Source organism: Muscardinus avellanarius (genome assembly GCF_963383645.1).
Source record: "Muscardinus avellanarius genome assembly, chromosome: 8".
NCBI classification, from domain to species: Eukaryota; Metazoa; Chordata; class Mammalia; order Rodentia; family Gliridae; genus Muscardinus; species Muscardinus avellanarius.
Window position 1 is genome coordinate 89,263,597 of NC_137794.1, and position 19,360 is coordinate 89,282,956.

The 19,360-nt window shown below is 40.5% G+C and overlaps 1 protein-coding gene across 1 annotated transcript in view; it reads left to right on the plus strand.

Annotated features, from left to right (window-relative positions):
- PDE7B (phosphodiesterase 7B) overlaps window positions 1-19,360 on the plus strand; it is a gene marked incomplete at both ends in the record, with an annotated part of 148,014 nt that overhangs the window by 56,910 nt on the left and 71,744 nt on the right. Inside the window, one exon of the mRNA XM_080700130.1 lies at window positions 15,312-15,395. Coding sequence (XP_080556256.1) covers window positions 15,312-15,395 — 84 coding nt within the window. The remainder of the gene's footprint in view (window positions 1-15,311; window positions 15,396-19,360) is intronic.

Below are 19,360 nucleotides of genomic sequence, written 5' to 3' on the forward strand. Positions count from 1 at the left end.
CATGATATCACTTTCCATTTTTTGTTATGTGCCCTCTTCATTTTCATTCACCAGTATTTTCTTTCATACAGTGTTTTCATTGTAGAGATCGTTTGCCTTTGGGGTTAAATTTATTCCTAAGTATTTTATTTATTTATTTAGTAAATTAGTTTATTTCCTTGATTTCTTTTTCAGATGACTTTCTATCGGTATATAGTAATGTTACTGATTTTTGTATGTTGATTTTGTACCCTGTCACCTTGCTGAATTTTTTATTAGTTCTAATCGTATTTGGTAGCCTTTGGGGCTTTCTGTATGTAAGACCAATGTCATCTGAAAACAGTGACAATTTGACTTCCTTTTTTCCAATTTGGATGCCCTTCATTTTTTTCTCTTTCCTAATTGCTCAAAAGTAGTGAAAGTGGGCATCCTTGTCTTGGTTCATATCTTTGAGTGAAAGCTTTCAGCTTTTAATACTTCTACCCACTCTCACCCACATCCCACCTTATCCAACCACTTAAGAAATAAGATCCTCTGAAGATTAATCCTATGATTCTGTGAAAAGTGTTGACCATAGACTCATATCTTCCAATAAATGAAGCATACTATGAGCTATATTTGAGGGTTATTGCCATATAATATTTTCTAACTGAATAGATCAGTTTCCCAACCGATGTGCTGTGAGTGGATTTCTAATGTGCTGAAATGCTGAACCCTCTTGGTCCTCAGTGTGGCCAGGCAAGCCTGGGACAGCCAAGATCCCAGGCCAAAAGGCCCTGGACAAGACCAACCAGGTTCTTTTAACTCAGTGGGAAATCAAATATTATTTTATATATGATACACATTTTAAAAAGCTCTAGAGAGACAGAGATGGTAGACTTTTGAGAGTCTGAAATGATATGTAATACAATGTACCAAGTATGTGCTTAGTACAGAAAACATGTGCTGAACATAAATCCATGCAAGAGTTGTAATTATACATACAGAGTAAAGCCAGAAGCATCAGCATATCCAATGGGAAAAACTAAGTAGTAGGTACTAAAAGAAATTGTCCTCCTGACATCAGATGACACAAAATCATTGTCATTGTAGTATATTGCTCGCAATGATGACGATCCCTAATACAATAATACATGAGTTTGGCTGGCCCCAGTGGTGCAGGCTTGTGATCCCATATCTTGGGCGGCTGAGAGAGGAGGATGGCACAGGTTCAAAGCCAGCCTCAGCTACTTAGTAAGGCTCTCAGCAACTTAGTGAGACCCTGTTTCCAAATAAGGGATAAAATAGGTCTGGGAATATAGCCCGGAGGTAGACAAACTCCTGGGTTCCACCCTCAGTACCACACACACACACACACACACACAAATAATAATAATAATAATAATAATAATAATAATAATAATAATAATAAATACATGAGCATAATAGAGTTACAATATGTACTCAAAGAACATTGATTGAAAATAAAAATATTGTTGCCGGGCATGGTGGCGCACGCTTGTAATCCCCACACTTGAGAGGTGGAGACCGGAGGATCGCGCAGGTTCAAAGCCAGCCGCGCTGGCGTAAGAGACCCTGTTTCAAAAATATAAAATAGGTCTGAGAGTGTAGCCCGGAGGTAGAAGGGCTTCCAGGAACCCCCAGTACCACCAAAATAATATATATATATATATATGTTTATTTATCACCTCCAAAATAATTATTTCAGTATATTTGGAGTTTTTTTCAGTTTCAGTTCTCAATTCAAACAGATTAAAATCATATAATTGGATTTATACTTGAAAAACTACTTCTCTGGGTTCATTTATCACAAAGGGGAAAGTAGTATAGTGCAGTTTATAGATAAGGGAATTCTAAGCTTTGTTAGACTTTAATTTCAGAATTATATATATAATTCTGAAGTTATATATATTATAAATTATATATATTTATAAATTACTATAAATTATATATATTTATAGATTATATGTATTATATATATTATAAATTATATATAATTCTGAATTGTATATATATATATATATATACATCTGCATATATATATGGATCCATCGAAAACAGACTATGAAACATAATAAGGCTTGATAAAGACAGAAGAGTCCAAAAGACAATTTTATTATGATGTGTGATTATTCAGGTAACTCAAGCCTTGTTTATACAATTCATATTTGCATGTCATATGCTTATAAAGGTCATGGGCAACCTGGGTGAGTAGACTCATGGCTGTGTGCCATGACCCGCCTTCTGCCTGTCTGTGCAGCCAGAAGAATATTCATGGTGGCTTAGCACACTTTTCCAGAAGGATCCCTGCACACAGAGGACAGAAGACGACATCTACACTGTGGGTGAGAAAACCATTTCTGAGGGCAGGGAGCAGAGAGAGAAGGGGGCACAGTAACAGGCCTTGCCGAGTGATCAAACATGCCATGACCAAAATGGATGCATAAGGCCATGAGTTAAAGGAAAAGATAACCCATTCATTTGAGGATCTCTTAAATGTATAAAGCATCCTGACAGTTTGTTCTCAACGGAGCAGCCAGCTTGATCCCTTAAAAACTTTAGTCAGATCGTGTCGCGCTCATTACAATCTCATGTTTCACAGTGAGTCCCTACACCATCCTTCACTCCCTTCCGGTCTCAATCCATCCAGGCTACTATAACAAAATGCCTTATAGAGGACAACAATAGGAATCGATTGTCCACAGTTCTGGAGGCTGGGACGTCCAAGATCGAGGCACCACATGTTCTACGCCGGGTGAGGTCTTGCTCTCTCACCCCTAAGGCGATGCCCTCCACGGCTCCTCAATGGTGCAAGAGGCAAGGCAGAGCCCTTCAACAGCTTCATTTATTTATTTACTTATTTTTATTTATTTATTTATTTTTGGTGCTTGAGATTGAACCCAAGAGTGTCATTCTACCCCTGAGTGCACCTCCTGCCCTATTTTATTTTTTTTTTTTATTTTGAGACAGGGTCTCATTAAGTTGCTGAGAATCTGGTTAAATTGCTGAGGCTGGCTTCAAACTTGCAACCTTTCTGTCTCAGCCTCCCAAAGGTTGGGATTATAGGAAAGCACCACCATACCCAGCTCTTTAACTTCTCGTATAAAGGCTTTCATCCCACTTATGAGGGCAGAGCCTACTGACTCAATCCCTTCCCCCAAAGACCAGCCTCTTCCGCCCATTAATACGGGGATTCAATTTCAACATGAATTCTGGAGGAACTGATTCAGACCTAGCACCTCCTCACTGTCCTCATCTCCTCCTACTCCCCCTCCCCACCCCCGTCTCTCTCTGCTCTAGCATGCTTGCCTAGTTGCTGTTTCTAGAACATACCAGGTGTGTTTCTTACGTTGTTTCCTCAGCCTGAAATGCTTCCCCCAGATAGTCTCAAGACTCCTTCCACATTTTATTCAAGTCTTTGCTCTGAGTTGCCTCGGGGTGGCCTTCAAAACCTTGCTGTATTTAAGCAGCTGCCCTAAAATTCCCAGGCAAAATGGAGTCCACCATGCACACCCCCATCCCTCCTGCCCTACCTTAGCACTTTCATTACTTTCCTATGGAAGGCAATCGACTTACTGATTCTATTGTCTGTCTTTCCCCTAGATTCTTAGCATCTCAGCCCCACAAGAGTAGGCACATTTTGTCTGTTTTATTTGCTGCTATATTCTCAGAGTCTAGAACAGGTCCTGGAATGTAGTAAACACTCAAAGATATATTTGAAGAATAAAGGAATAAGCATCCCCTTGTTCTGAAGCCCCCATAAATTAAAACCAGAGGTATAGACTTGGTCATAGAAATCAAGGATGTAAACAGTAATGGGTAGAGGGGGGTCCCTAAGCTCCTTCCAGTGCTAAGTTTTTTATCTAAACATCTAAAACACACACACAAGCCGAGCGTGGTGGCGCACGCTTGTAATCCCCGCGCTTGGGAGGCGGAGACAGAAGCATTGTGCAGGTTCGAAGCCAGCCGCGCTAGCGTAAGAGACCCTGTTTCAAATATATAAAATTGGTCTGGGAGTGTAGCCCAGAGGTAGAAGGGCTTCCAGGAAGGAACCTCAGTACCACAAAAAAAAAAAAAAAGAGACCCTGTTTCCAAATAAAAAATGTAAAAATAGGTCTGGGAGTGTAGCCCAGAGGGAGAAGGGCTTCCAGGAACCCCAGTACCACCAAAAATAAAAATTAAAAATAAAACACACACACAAGCTGGGTGTGTTGGTACATGTGTGTAATCTCAGAGCTTGGGAGGCTGAGACAGGAGGATCGCACAAGTTCAAAGCCAACCTTAGCTACTTAGTGAGGCCCTCTGCAACTTAGTGAGACCCTGCTTCCAAATAAAGTATAAAATAGGTCTGGGAGTATAGCCCGGAGGTAGAAAAGCCCCTGGGTTTCACCCCCCAGTACCACACACACACACACACACACAAAAAAAAACAACTTAAATGAATTTTGTTAAACCTCCAAGTTTCCCAAACACATTTAACTATATCACTTTCTAATTCACATGATTAATTGCATATCAAAGAATATTATTCCTCCCTTTAAACCTACTTTAACAATGACTTAGATTTTTATAACCACATCAAAAATATTATGGGGTGGGAAATTGGGTAAGGGCTAATTGGGCGATGTGTGCATGTATGTCTCCACCATCTTTTATCCCATTAAGATATATGACTACAAGGCACCAATAAAAATTTTTACAAAATAAAAATAATAAAAAATAATATTCTTCATTTAATATATAAAGTATGACAGAAAGTCAATATGGAATTTATACAAATCTTACATATGTTCAATATTTGTATGGCAATGTCAATAAGAATATTAATAAAACTTTATTACAAAGTGACTGGCAAAGCACTTTCATCTATGTGATTTTGTTTAATACTGACCTTCTGTGAAGACATTACAGGGAAGACATTACGATCCCTACTTAACAAAATGGAATATTTAATGAAGCCAGAATGGGTAAAACTTACTCGGGTCACAGAGGTACTGAATAGCTTTTAAAGCTATGGAATTCTTCCCTTTGTGATGTAGTTTGAAATACTATATAATGCTCATCCTCCATTCACAGTAGATCATGGCTCTCAGTTTAAGTCAAAACACCTTTGATCAGGGATTTTAAAACATTACTTAACAATTACTTAAGGGCACAGACTGAAAAGCCATCACTCTGGTTTCAAATCTGGCTTCATACTCTTTATCTCATCTGGACAAAGTAATTGAACATCTCTCTCTCTCTCTCTCTCTCTCTCTCTCTCTCTCTCTCTCTCTCTCTCTCTCTCTCTCCATCTGCAGAGTTCTGCTAGCAGTGCTGCTTATCCAAGGAGTTACTAAATGAGTTAATGCACGGAAAGCTAGCAATGAAAGCTATACAAATAGAAGTTACTTTATTTTTACTAACAGCATAACTTTCTATAACATAGATATAATACATATGATGGATTCAACCATTTCCCCGAGTCCAGTTTTTGCCGTCTGTTTCCTTTCTGGGAAACAAATACAAAATGAGCAACAGTTGGAGCTTAAAAGAATCCCGAGTGTTGAGTTAGCACAGAGGGCTGGAACGAAGGACTCCCATATACTTCCTGGTGCTGAGCAGGCTCTAGCCATGAGCGCGGTGGCCTGATGATCCCTCTCAGGTCAGCAGACTTGGTGTGGAAGTCTCCTAAGAACAGACTATCTCCCGGGACTTAGAGTATTTCCTATCCGTGATCAGCAACATCTTTTCTTGCAGTATTTTGGCAAGTTTGTTCTTGTTCCCGTCCAGAATCAGGAAGTTCAGAAGCCCATGAAAACAAACAATACATAAAAATGCTTCTCTCCAATTATGCAAAGTTCAAAAACACAAGAAATTATTCAGCAATATTGGAACTTGGTTGATATTTTAATCCCACTAATTACATTTATTCTCATCAATCTACCCATCTTTTCCTTCCCAACAAATACTTTTCTTGGAAGAGATTCTCATGAAGTTCTTTTTTTTTTATCTTGAACTATACTTAGGGGTGGTGCATGGTTAGACAGGTTACCAATATATTTTGCAAAAATGTACAGGCATTTTCATGCCCTGGACAGTTCTGTCCTCAGAGCAATTGTCAAACTGTGTTTTATCATTAATTGGGCTTACTACTGTTCCTAAGATCAGTATGCTATTTGTCCTAAAAGCCTCATAATTTCGGTCATCATAGTTGGAACGATTGCAAGAAAATGCTCTACATTGCTGCTTTCTAAAATTTTGCATATTTGAGATCTGCTTATTATGCAAAATTGGCTCCTTGATATAACATTCCTGACTTTCTGCATTGTGTCCAATAGACTCTGCCCTCTCTCTCTCTCTCTCTCTCTCTCTCTCTCTCTCTCTCTCTCTCTCTCTCTCTCCCTCTCTCTCCCTCTCTCTCTCTTTCTCCCTTCCTCTGCCCCCCTCCCTACCTACCCACCCAGTCACTCAACTAAATCCAATAGGAATTTTTCAATTATCACTTCACCTAAACTCTCAGAAAAATCTGTCAGGAGACTCTTTTTCCTTCTTGAAGGGCTCTCTTCAGTGACACACGCAGCTCTGATTTTCTTCCTGCCTCATGGCTGCTCCTTCTTTATGGCCTCCTCTTCCTCCAGCAAGACATTAAATGTTGCAGTTGCTTAAGACTGAATGCTTGACGCCGTTCACTTCTCGCTCCGTTTCCTGGACAGCCTCACATATGTCCACAGCTTTCTTTGATTTAAAAATTTAGACCTCCATCCCCAGACCCATATGTCCAGCTGCCTACTTGATATTTTACTTTGAATCCCAGTTACACACTCAATGCATCCAAAGTTGAGTGCATGAACCGGGTTCCTCTAGAATCCTTTTTTCTGTGATTACATCATCAGTCATCCAGTCATGCAAAACCAGAAATCTAAGAATTATTATTGATGCAGTTCCTTACCTCATCATGTCAATTTCCCTACTAAATATCCTGAAAATCTACTTTTCTTTACCAGCACCACCACCCTTCTCTAAACTACCATCTTTTCTCTGGACTATCTAGTAATCTCCTAACTAATCATTTTCCCCCTCCAATCCATTCTCCATACTGTATTCCATGTTGATTTTCCAATGTGATAGCTGTACATTTTATTTTCCCATTAAAATCATTTTCATTTTCTGGATTTCTAAATCTCTTGGAGTTAAATCACGCTTCCCAGCTTATCCTACAAAGTCCTGAAAATCCTCTAGCTTCATTGTGGGCCATGCCCCACCCCACCCTCTTTGTTCTCTTGGCTGTGACACACTTGGCTTTGCCATGACTTCTTAAACATGCCATTCTCCTCTTTGAGAATTCCCTTGTTCTGTGATTGGCACAACCAACCATCAGTTATGCAAGACAGAAACCTAGAAATTACCCTTGACACCTGCCTCTCCTTCACCCCAGTGTTCAATTCCTCCCTGCACCCATGTTCTTTTTTATCTCCTTTCTTCCTCTTTTTCCTCCTCTTTTCCTCTTTCCCATCTTTCCTCCTATATAGATATTTTTTCCAGAAAGCCATATATTTCTTCATAAAGACTACAAGTGATTTCTCAAAATACCATTGTTAATTTAAGTTTTTTGCCTATATTCACAGGAATTTACTTACTTCTAGCAACCTAGTATTAGAGTCTAGATCATATCTTCAACCATTATTCTAAAATATGAATGTCTTTTAAATGTAAAAAATATATTTAATTAAATATTTTAGAGTAACTGACTCTCTTTCCATTGTAACTGAAATATTTTATTGTAGGAAGTCATTTTAAACTCAAATATTTTACCCACATAAAATCATAAAAATGCCTCACAATGTTCTTTGGAGAGGGACTCAAACCCAAATATTCCAGTATCATTAAAAGTCAAACATTTTGGTTTACTCCATATTTACCCATTTACATGGCTTTCTTCTGAACTGTTAATGGTCTGAGCTCTAAAAGGGTGTCCTTTGTACATTTGTATGTCTCTTTCGTTCCCCGCCCACTTTCCAAAATTTGTGTATCTTCCATAGTCATTTGTTGAAATGAACTGAGTTAGACTGGGATTGCCCTCTGAGCCTGATCTAGAACCAGCCCTTTGAGGACTTACATACTTGAAAGTTCTATTAATTATAATCCCAGCATTTGGGAGACTGAGACAGGAGGATTGTGGTTCGTGGCCAGACTCAGCTACTTAATGAGGCTCAGACTCTGCACTCAGAGAGACTCTGTTTCAAAATAAGAAATAAAAATAGGGCTGGGGGTATAGCTTGGAGGTAGAATGCTCCTGAGTTCCATCCCCAGTACCGCAAAAATAATAATAATAAAAATAACAGTTCTACTGAGCTGCAAGATGCCTCTATGTCTGGTGGAATCTACATCCCACTGTGGTCTAACCTGTACCACTGGGACACACAGTTCCCAAGCCACGGTCCACAGCATACATGTCCTGAGCATCTAATACTGCCATGAAAAAGCACTGGAGTATGCATTCTGCTTACCTCAGATCACAGTTTTCATACCCATTTTTATTAATTCCAGCAAGCTGTTTCAGTCAGCATTCTCACCATTGTGACCTAAACACTTGACCTGCAAACTGTAGAGGAAGAAGGGTTTATTTGCTCATAGATCTGGAGATTTGAGAGGTTTTAGTCCATGTTATACTGGTTTCCAAGCAGGAGTTGGAGCTTCAATCCCTCGGGGCATCATAGAAGGGAGCAGAGAGCCAAAGAGTTCGAGCACAGATGCTGCAGCCAGGCAGGCAGGGACACACACACTATACCCGGCCATGCTCCCAGGAGCCCTTCCCTAACAACCAAGTCCCACCTCTAACATGGCCGCCTTGCCTATCACATGGGGTCAGGGGAATATTCCAAACTAGAAAAGCCTAGAAGAGATACAGCCAGAGGAGATGGAAGGAAACTGTGGCTAACATCATGGGTAATCATGAAGGATGCAGATGCTGACCATGCCCAATGTGGTCCAGAGCAAAGGCCTCCAGGGCGGCCCAGTCTAATCCCACTCTAGCCCCTTACCAGCTCTTAAAGGGGGGTGTTCTCAGGACTAAAGCTGCTCAGACATGTAAAGTCCTTCCAGAAAAGACTTAGGAACTCCTCCTAAAAAATATCCGGTCGGCCGGGCGTGGTGGTGCACGCTTGTAATCCCCGCACTTGGGAGGCTGAGACAGGAGGATCACACAGATTCGAAGCCAGCCTCAGCTACTTAGTGAGGCTCTCAGCAACTTGGTGAGACCCTGTTTCTAATAAAATATAAAATAGGTCTGGGAGTATAGCCCGGAGGTAGAAAAGCCCCTGGGTTTCACCTCCAGTGCCACCAAATATATATATATATGGGGTTGGGGTGCTGAGAATATCATAGCAATAGCAAATATGAATCGCTACTTTGTTTTTGAATGCCTACTATGTAAAGGAACTGTGATAAGCATATATATATGACATTTTTAAAACAGTAAGCTTGCATATGGGGAGAATATGGAAATAAAAATGTATTATTCCAGGAAAGAGCAATAGTATACAAAGTCTGGCTTTCTTACTCAGGGCAGACCCAGGTTGCACGGTCCCTGAAACAGTTCCTCAATCTTTTTAAGAAAGCTTCTTACAAAGGCTCCTTCTCAATCTTCGTAAGAAGGCTTGTTCTTCGTGTTCTTTCAAGTTCTTTTACAGCTTCTTGGAATTCTCCTTAGGCATTCCTACTGCTTCTTGTTCAATATCTTTTTTTATTAAACTCCTGTGTTCCTAGTGATTGGAACTTATTTTTTTCTCATTTTCCCTCTGAAACACTATCAAGCTGGAAAATGAGGATAGCTCCTGTTTCTTCTGGTCTGAGTTAAAACCTGCCTTACCTGTGCTGGAAAGCAAAGCACATCTCTTCACACAGTAGCTTTCACAGTGTTCAAATCCCAACGCGCACACTTGTCATAAAACGTGCGGTAACACTAAGCCAAGGCTGCAGAGTAACAGAGCAGTGGTTGGTAAAAACTTCCTTTTCTCTGACTTTGATAGAAGCATCAAGATTTTGTAAAACAGAGGAAAGAAAGAACTTTTTTTCACACACAAAGAAAACTTTATTTTTTTTTTCCTTTTGCCAAAAGTGTGGTTTCTGGACAGCTAACTCTCAGTTTCTTTCTTTCCTACATACAAAGCTTTCTCAATGAAGCCCAGGAATACATACTAGTGTAACAGACCAATCAATGGACAAGAACCCAATTCAATATATAGTCCTTAGTGGCCAGATGGGCCCAACCTCGCTCAAAAAAGTGGAAGAGTGGCCCTCAGAAAGGAAATTTGGGTCTGGTCGGCCACATTGGAGTGTTCATATAAGATCACAGTACTTGGGACAGTAATCTCTGCCTGAGTTATCGCAACTGGCTGCTTGTACTATCCCATAAATCTATGGAGTGCTTAAATTGCATAACCCTCCTCCCTCTTGTTCGGTTAGATAAACATCCTAGGAGAAATCATTCCTCTTAACTCATTTTGAGAGTAGTCATCTGAAATAAACAAAGCCCACAGCTGAGCAGTGCGGTGTGGTAACAGTTCGTGTCTGAGATTTGGGGATATGATTCTCTCCATCTTCGTTTTGCAAGAGGTGGCGGTGACATGAATTAGTGATGTGCTCAGGAAACTCAAAGGAATACCTTTTGTCAGGGCTGCATCTTTCCCCACCATATTTGGGCTGTTCCATGAGTTCCCATTTCCGGCGCCACCATCGCCTCATCTGGCTTGTTCATGAGGGACGCCCCCACCCCCAGCCCCGCTATGAGCCCCCACCACTCTCCCTGCAACCTGTTTCTACCAAGAACTTCATCTTTTTTCTTCCTTCTTCTCAACCCAACAGGAGCACAGTAGCTTCTTTTCCATCCCTCTCTCAGGCCTCTGCCCACCCTGAAATGAACTTGACACACCACGACTGGGGCCGGGGTCTGGTTCTCGTCATATGGCCCCTGTTTCAGCCACTGTAAGTTGTCATCGCTGTCAGAGTCTCCACCCTCTCTGCCAGTTACATAAGAGGCCACAGAAACGTCTGCTCCCTAGCACAAGCTTTTATTAAACAGACACCGTGCAAGAGGCCAAGTGGGCAAGAGGTCCATCCGGAGCCACGTCCCCCGGGAAGGGAGAGGGGCTGTCTCCAGGTCTTGGCTCCCGGAGCAACTCAGCTCAGCTCTCTGCCTGTGTTTGCAGCCTTCAGTCCCAAGGACGACATGTTATGTTTTCAGCCTCAAGAAGCAAAAGAGCAGCAGCCCTTTCAAAATAAGAATTCCCTTGCTGTTTGTTTCCTGTTGGAACACAATAAGAACAGACTGAGGACATGACTCCGAGCTGTCAACGCTTCCTCCCCGCCTTCCACAGCACCTTGCCTTTGCCAGGAAAGAGGAAAAAAAAAAGCTGCTGAAGTTAAACAAGGGCTTAATGAATAGTCAAAATAATTGTTTAGCTTGGATATAAGGGCTTAGGTAAATAGATGATTGCCGGAGACCAGGGGCCAGTAAAAGCAGCTTAGCAGGACACCACTTGTCTGTCCTTCGGACAACAGCCCAGTGGCCTCTGCTCCTCCAAGGACTGTTATTACTGAGTTATTTCTCTCTTCCCGCCAGCATATTGAAGCAATTTAGCATCAGAAGGGGCTCCTGGACACAGGGAGAAGGAAAGAACTTTCTGTATTAGAAATATATGCTTAACACATTCATCTTACTACATTAGAGCTTCGGTCAGGTAGAATGGCCAAGATATGGAATGTCTGGTTTGTTTGTATTTAACTTTTTTCATGTTGAAAATTTTCTAGAGGGCATTGTTAGCCCACTTGCAAGTACCCTCTGTCCTGCCTTACTAGTATTTTTTTAAAACAATGATTTACAACCCCTACGGGCTGTCATGAGTTTTATGAGGAATCCACTTCTAAGACTATAAAAGTAGTGACAGTAGACGGTCTAAGCAGTGAAACTGAACCTTCCAGGTATGGTTTTGTTGTTCGATTTTGTTGGTTGGCTTGTTTGTTTGTTGCTCAGGTGTCTTTGCCATCAATTTGCTTTGTGGTTGTCTGTTTTTCCCCCAAAGTGGGGTCTATCATAAAAATGTTTCTTAACCGAGGATTTCAGTAAATTAATTGTCAGGTAACTTCAGATCTGCTGAATGCTACTTTTAATAATTGCTTTCCATTTCTTACTTGAAATGCCTTGTTGATCTATAACAGAATTTAATTATCGAATTCATACAGCCCATTTACACTGAAGCTCTCTGTATTAACAACATCTGTCGGACTGAATCTTGAACTCCTCAAGGTGACAGATTCCCCTGACATTCGATGTTCAGGAACCATGATAACTATATATTTGGATTATTAGAAAATAGCAGCCAGAGCATACATTGGCAAGAAAAAAGTTAATGTTTGACTGTTTATGCAATTTATGCTAATAATAAAAGGAGAATATTAAAATCATAGGTTCACTGTCAGCTCTGTGTTTAAGCACAAGTTCTCTCTAGCTCTATGAGTTTGGACAAATTTTCACATTTCAATTGGCTTTAGTTTCCTAAATTGTAAAATGTCATAACAATAATAATAGTAGTAATAATATCTATTTTGGGTTGATGGATTGATAATATGAGCTAATGCATGTGAACTGCTCGGCGCAGTGTAAATAATCAATAAATGTCAATTATTTTGTTTCATGCACATTATAATTTCCTCACAGCAACCTGCAAGGTAGGCAAAATTGCTATAATTATGCAATTTAACTATTATAAAATATGGACCTCACAGTAGTTACTGATTTATCCAAGATTACCCAATATGACAAAATGCTGGTCCGCTCAGTATGGGAGTCCCATAATTCCTAGTGATTCACCCTCCCTTTACCCATTGGGCCATGTATACTGCCTCTCCATCTTTCATAAATATGATGACATGCCTCTATCCCTCACATTCTCAGGTAGAAAACAAGAATAAATACTGTAAGAGGCTTGAAAACCTACATCATTATTACGTAGACATTTTCTGGGGAAAGAGTACCTTCATAACTACAAAGTCAAGATCAACTCTTTGGTACTACTGAGAAGAAAGTACTAATAGAGAAGTAATTTCCAAATGGCAAACCTGAAACCCCTGGAAAAAGCCCAAGTGATTATGGCAACAGGTCAGCAAGCCCACAAGCTTCACAGACCAAATGCCTACAGTGTCATCTGTTTTTCAAGAATATGTCTATCTTACTATTTCTATAAAATATAAATTTATTTACAGTCAGCATTGAATTGGTTGTCATTTTAGATGCTGTATTTTCTCAGTGGATACAAAAAGTACAACTTCTATCAGGTGGGGGGTGTCTAAGAGTTTGTTGGTTATTGTTTCATTTTGCAAGCCAGCTTTACACTCCCCTTAAGGTTAGAAACCAAAGTGTTAAGGAAAGAGCTCTGCCTATGAAGACAAACAACCTAGATTTAGCACCAGCTCTGCCCATTATAAGCTTAAAGCAGCACCAACACAGTAGCTCCAGGAAAGCTAGCTAAAGTTTACTGAATGCCTTTAAGCGGCCGAGCCCTCTGCCCAGGGTCCAAGGTCAAGAGTGGTCTTTGCAGCTATTCTTTCCTTAGCTACTATTTTCTCACTTATAAAATAAGGACAATAATAGTAGCTCTTCTCACGAGGCTATCATGAGCTTCCAAGAAGAAAAACAAGATGATAAATCCACTGTAAAGTTTTTGAAAGTGCTTAGTAAATTCCAGAGCATTATAAACAAAGGGTGTTGCAGCAACCACGAGGAGAGGAGAATCCTTCAACTCCTCTGGGTGGCTTTCTTTCAACTACTGGCTATCTACCCCACAGGCTTATCAAAAGCTAACAGCATTTCCTTCTTTGGTGTCAGATTATACTTATATTTTTAAACTTACTGTTCCATCGCTTCTTTCCTTCTCCCACTTTGCTTTATCTTTTTATCTCTTTTTAAAAATCAATTTATCTCTTTATTCCATCAATTGCAGCATTCTTCAGTATCAGTGATCTCAATACAATATCAGATTATACAAAGCCTAAAAAAAAAGACACCAATATAAAATTCAAAGTAGAGAGTAGCCCAAGAGCTCATGGCTTATACTTTATAGCCCCAAGTACATTAGGGACCCATCTGTGAGGGACATTTTAAGCACTGTCAATGTCAGGGTTTGCGGCAGATGGGAATCTCACCCAGGCCTGGTTAACTCCAAGTTAAGGGGGGAGAAAGAAATTCCTTCTCTCCACTCATGGGCTGAGGCCCCAGTGCGACCTTAAGTTTGTGAAAATAATGATTATGGGGAGGTACCACATTGCTCCTAGGATTAATACTTCTGGAACTGAAACCTTCCTTGATTCAGTTCTTCCAGAAATGTAACCGTTCTCATGTATTTCTCCCTCTCCTCTGACTCCACATGAAATGTAATAATTTCTGAATATAGTCTTCTAATCTTGTCTACACAGGACATTGGCTTAGTGCACCATACATGGGACAGTACATATAGTGGTAGAGAAATACATGATATACTTTGCAGGAGTTTAGAGGGAAGTAAACCAGCATTATTTTAGATACTCGGACAATGGCACTTTGAAGCAAGTCGTTTTCACTTTATACATGAGGTGCCCAAGGCTAAGATTAATAAATCTCCCAGGATTGCACAGTAGAAGGTGTCTGAACCAAGTTTCTCCAAAGGCTGCCCTATTCTAAAAGTTTATGCTACTTCACCACCTCCCTTGTTTGGAAAGGCAGGACACACACGCACACACACACACACACACACACACACACACACCAAAAAAGGAAAATGAATATAGCCATTAAAAGAAACCTGCCAATAAATTGGTGTAAGAAACTACATATGAGCACAGGCACGGGGTGGCTAAGAACCCAGAGTCCCCAGAGCTAAGCTAATGCAGATCAAAGATACAACACAGAGGAAAGAGTGTGGCTGATAGACACAGAGGTGCTGGAACCAAGAGAATGACACTTTGGGTAGCTACACCTGCTAAGGGCCAAAGCTACGACTCCCCACACACCTTCCAGGTGGGGATGCTTCATCTCTGTGGCCGTGAGAAGTATAAAAAGACCATGGAAACTTTGTAAGTTGCTGTGATTTTCAGAGACCTGGCAAATCGTCCAGCGAAACTCCTTACACGATACACTAATGGAACAATCCTTCCCGCCCAGCACAGCACTCTCTTAAAGAAGGTTTGAAAGGGGATCATTCCTCTTCTGCGGTCTGCTGTGGGTTCCGTTGACATAACGGGTTAAGAGGATTTGCAGAGGGAAGGTGAATACACTTGGCAACGTCTTCAAACGTTTGTTTGGATTTTCTGTTTTCTAGGAGATGTACGACTAAGGGGTCAGACGGGGCTTCCTGCTGAACGCCGAGGCTCCTACCCATTCATCGACTTCCGCCTACTTAACAGTGAGTGATCAAGAGGGCCTGGGAGGAACAAGGGTTTTCTTCAAAAAGGAAAAAAAAAATAATTCCTTATTTCCCTCTGAACTTCAAACCCTGCCAAGGTCTGCCTTCCTTCCTCTACCTCTGTCCTCCCAACTGGAGCTTAAACCTTTGTCTTTCCATCTCCTCACCAGAGAGGCAATTCTGGCCCTGCCCTACCTCCCGGGGCTCTAGAGAGTCCAGCCGTATCATGTCAGCTTTAAAAATATAAATCTTAAAAAATGTGCAGCCTTCTACAGGAAAGCTACTATCCTCATTTTCCAGCACATTCTCTACTGTCAATCAGGACTAAATTACATGAGCTTTTATTTTATTTTTAAAACTTGACAAGGAAACCCATTCTCCGGTTGCCCTTAGAAACCCACCCATCATCTAGTTCTCTCTTCTTTGAGGAATCTAAATCCTTGAGGTCTACTCCTGAATTTCTGGTCCGACTTCTCACCCTGCTCTTGCCTTCTGCTTCCTCCTGTGATTACCTCAGGAGCAGTAATCTTATTCCATTACAACACCTCGTGTGGAGTTTTGCTCAGCTGTTGATTCATAATTCGCTTAATCTTAAATGCTTTGGAAACCCAAGCCAGTTTCCAATCATCCCTCCAGATTTCATATCTTCTACCATAATCATCTTTCACTTTGGGCCTGTGGTGGGTGGCGGGAGAGACGATGGGTACATTTTCACAATTTGCTCCAAGGTTTTTAGTGTTGTGTTCTCATATCACTCCCCATCTATAAACTTCAAAGCATTGGATTGCATCCACCGAGTATTACTTTCCTTGGACAGAAACAAGCTCAGCTTGAGAGGTAATTTGATTTACCTCAATCCCTGGAAATTACTAGAAGAAATTATAACTTGCTATTTATGATCCTTAGATCATCAAAAGGCCAATAGGAGATGGACATGTCTGTATTTCCCCTGGCTTGTTCATCTCTCAAGGCAATGTGCTCTGTCTGAGCTTTTAGCTCTTTCAAAGATATAGAGACTTGAAGTAATTTTTTTTCCATCTTAGAGACAATCTTCTCCACCCATCCCCCCCAAAATACTTTTTAGATGTCAGAATTGAGTCATTAGACCAATGCAGTATTGGACAGAGCCAATGGTATCTGACTTCTCCTCATAACCCTAAATAGGTTCTTTGAACTACCCATGAAAGTTACTTACACCCTTGACATTCTCTAGACTATATGGATTTCTAGGTCCCACACACATAGTTCCACCAAGCAACACAGAGTTGAGCAGAGGGTCCAGTTTACTATTTCATATAGACCAGAACTCTCCAATGGCATCATATTCTGAAAGACAGGGGGTGGGGAAATAACCAAAAAGCTTCTTTTCAATGATTGGTTGATGTTATTTCATAGTTTTTAATATGATCCATGAGAAAATTAGGATTATATGAGTTATTGACCTCTAACAATCAAAGGTCACAAATCATTCTTTTAAAATGTCATCCCAGTGTCAATAAGCAACATCATGGCTAATTGTGATGACCTCTGCAAGTGGGGTTTATGTAATATTTAATTGTCTACGTCAAAATAAAACACATGAGTATTTTAAAATAATTTGCTTCTTTTACTTTTTAATCTGAAAAACTACAAAAATATATAAAAAGTTTAAAGAGAAACTCATTGCAGGTGACATTTTGTGACATACCATTCTCCATATGAAAGATCAGCTTCAGGCAGCTGCCTCCCTTCACCCCTCTGCTGGAGAGCCTCCAGAAATTTTCTGGTGCCCGGCCTCAGCCCCAGCCCCAGCCTCAACCTCCTTTTCTGGTTCCAGATGCTATCTGGCCCTTCACCTCCATTCCCCCCCACCTGTTGCTCATGGCCCTTTACTCATCAAGTGGCACCACTGACCATCCTTCTTATAATTCCCTTTCCAGTCCCTAATTATATTTTGTTTTATAAGTAGTTTGAAGTTTTTCTTCCTAGATGTACAAAACACATCCCTGAATTGATTATAAGATACTAAAGAACAATCTCTTTACAGTTACTGGCCTCTCCCTAACTATATAGTTAACTTAATATCTGATGAAAGGGGCCCCTCAAAATGATTCTATTAAACAGATATAAATGTGAATCATTTACTGCATTTAACTGAACAGCACAGATAGGACTAAAGACCTCTGAGACTTTCCCCTTATTTGTGGTGCTATCCACCCCTCTGTATTATGCCTGCATATACCCTGTCAGTAAGCTAAAATTAGAACCCATAAAATCACTGGGATCACCCTCCAGGTTCCTGACAGTCAGCAATTACAGCAGCTTGTCACCATGAAGCAGCACATATGTGGACATCTGTCTAATATTCAGCCACATGAGATATATTATGCATGTTGTATTGATACCAAGCTTCTTACCGGGTCCTTGTCTTATGGAGTCAAAGAATGAAATCCATAAATGCCACAAAAATGAAAGTAAGAGGTTTATTTTTAAAGGATCAAGCAAGTAGCAGACTCCAGAGTCCAGCGAGGCCTTCTGGCTCTGCCTGAGTGGAGCACAAGCCACGTACTGTCAATTGATACCACCTTTCCCCAAGTCTACTCGATCCACCAAAGATCAGCAGGGCTAAAGTTCTCACATAGAGGAGGGGTCCCAAGAGGGTGGCCAATATGATTCATATATGCTTGAAGCCCCTACGTATAGACATTAACCAGTGAAGAAAGTCCCCATTTTTTTTTATCTGTTTTTCTTGACTTAATCTGTCTTCTATATCCTTTAATTCTCCAAAGTCGTGGGACTGCTTGTTCTACGTGTTTGTTCCCTGTTCTGTGCATAGCAACAGTCTTTGAGTCTAAGGTTGGTGCACTAGATTTTTGGTTCATGGCATCTTGGCTCCACTCCTGCAAGTTAATTGTATTCAGGTCTGATGAACAACATGGCACCACCTTCTTTCTTGGCAGGAAGGGGGTCTGGATTTTGCTTTTCTTAACCCTTGTCTCCTAGGAGTTCTGTTCCCTTTCTGTCTACCCAATACCTAACTCCTCAGCATCTCCTACTATGTCATGAAGTCTGCCATCTATTTAATTCTCTTTAATCTTATTCACATTCTCGTTGAGTTTGCCCAAGTTGTTAATATGTGTTTTCTGCCTAAAAAGGAAGTATTTGAGAACATTCTAGAATTTTCTCCTAAAACTTTATTTTACCAAATTTACATAACAAATGCCAAACTAGTTTAAAGTTATCCTTTGTATTGCTTACCTTAATTTTGAGTCAATTTCTTCCAAGGATGGGTGTAGAATCAAGATTTCATTTTCCTCAAGTATATGCATTTTTGCTCTTTTTCCCATGGTAGAATCTAATCCAGGATATTATTTTAGAAAATAATTTATAAACTAGGCACAGTGGCACATAATTTTTATTCCAGTACTTGGGAGGCTGAGACAGAAGGATCAAAGGTTCAAAGTCAGCCTTGACAACTTAGTGAGGCCCTCTACAACTTAGACCCTCTTTCAAAATAAGAAATAAAATTGGATTGAAGTATATTTGGAGGTAGAAAGACTCTGGATTCCATCCCCAGTACAAAAAATAAAAAGTCATTTGTAGGAAAAACCAAATCACTATAGTTTCCACTCACCAGTTCTGTATGCCTACCTTCTAAAATGCTTAGCTAAACCCACCCAACTGCCTTCCTTATCCAAAGTGCCCCTCTCTGTGTTCCATCTATCAGTTACTTCAATGTCTGCCTTAAGTCACTGGGACATTAGACAGGGGACATCAGTTACCTAAAATAACTTGTCTTCTGTCAGCAAAGTTTTGCGATATTAAAACAGAAAAATAGAAACAGAGGTAGGCAAATGACAGCCCATATACCAGATCTGTCTCCTGCTCCACCTCTGTTTTAGTAAATGAAATATTACTGAAACACCGCCATGCCCATGTGTTTATGTCTTTCATCTAGGGCCATCTTCACACTGTGATGGCAGAAT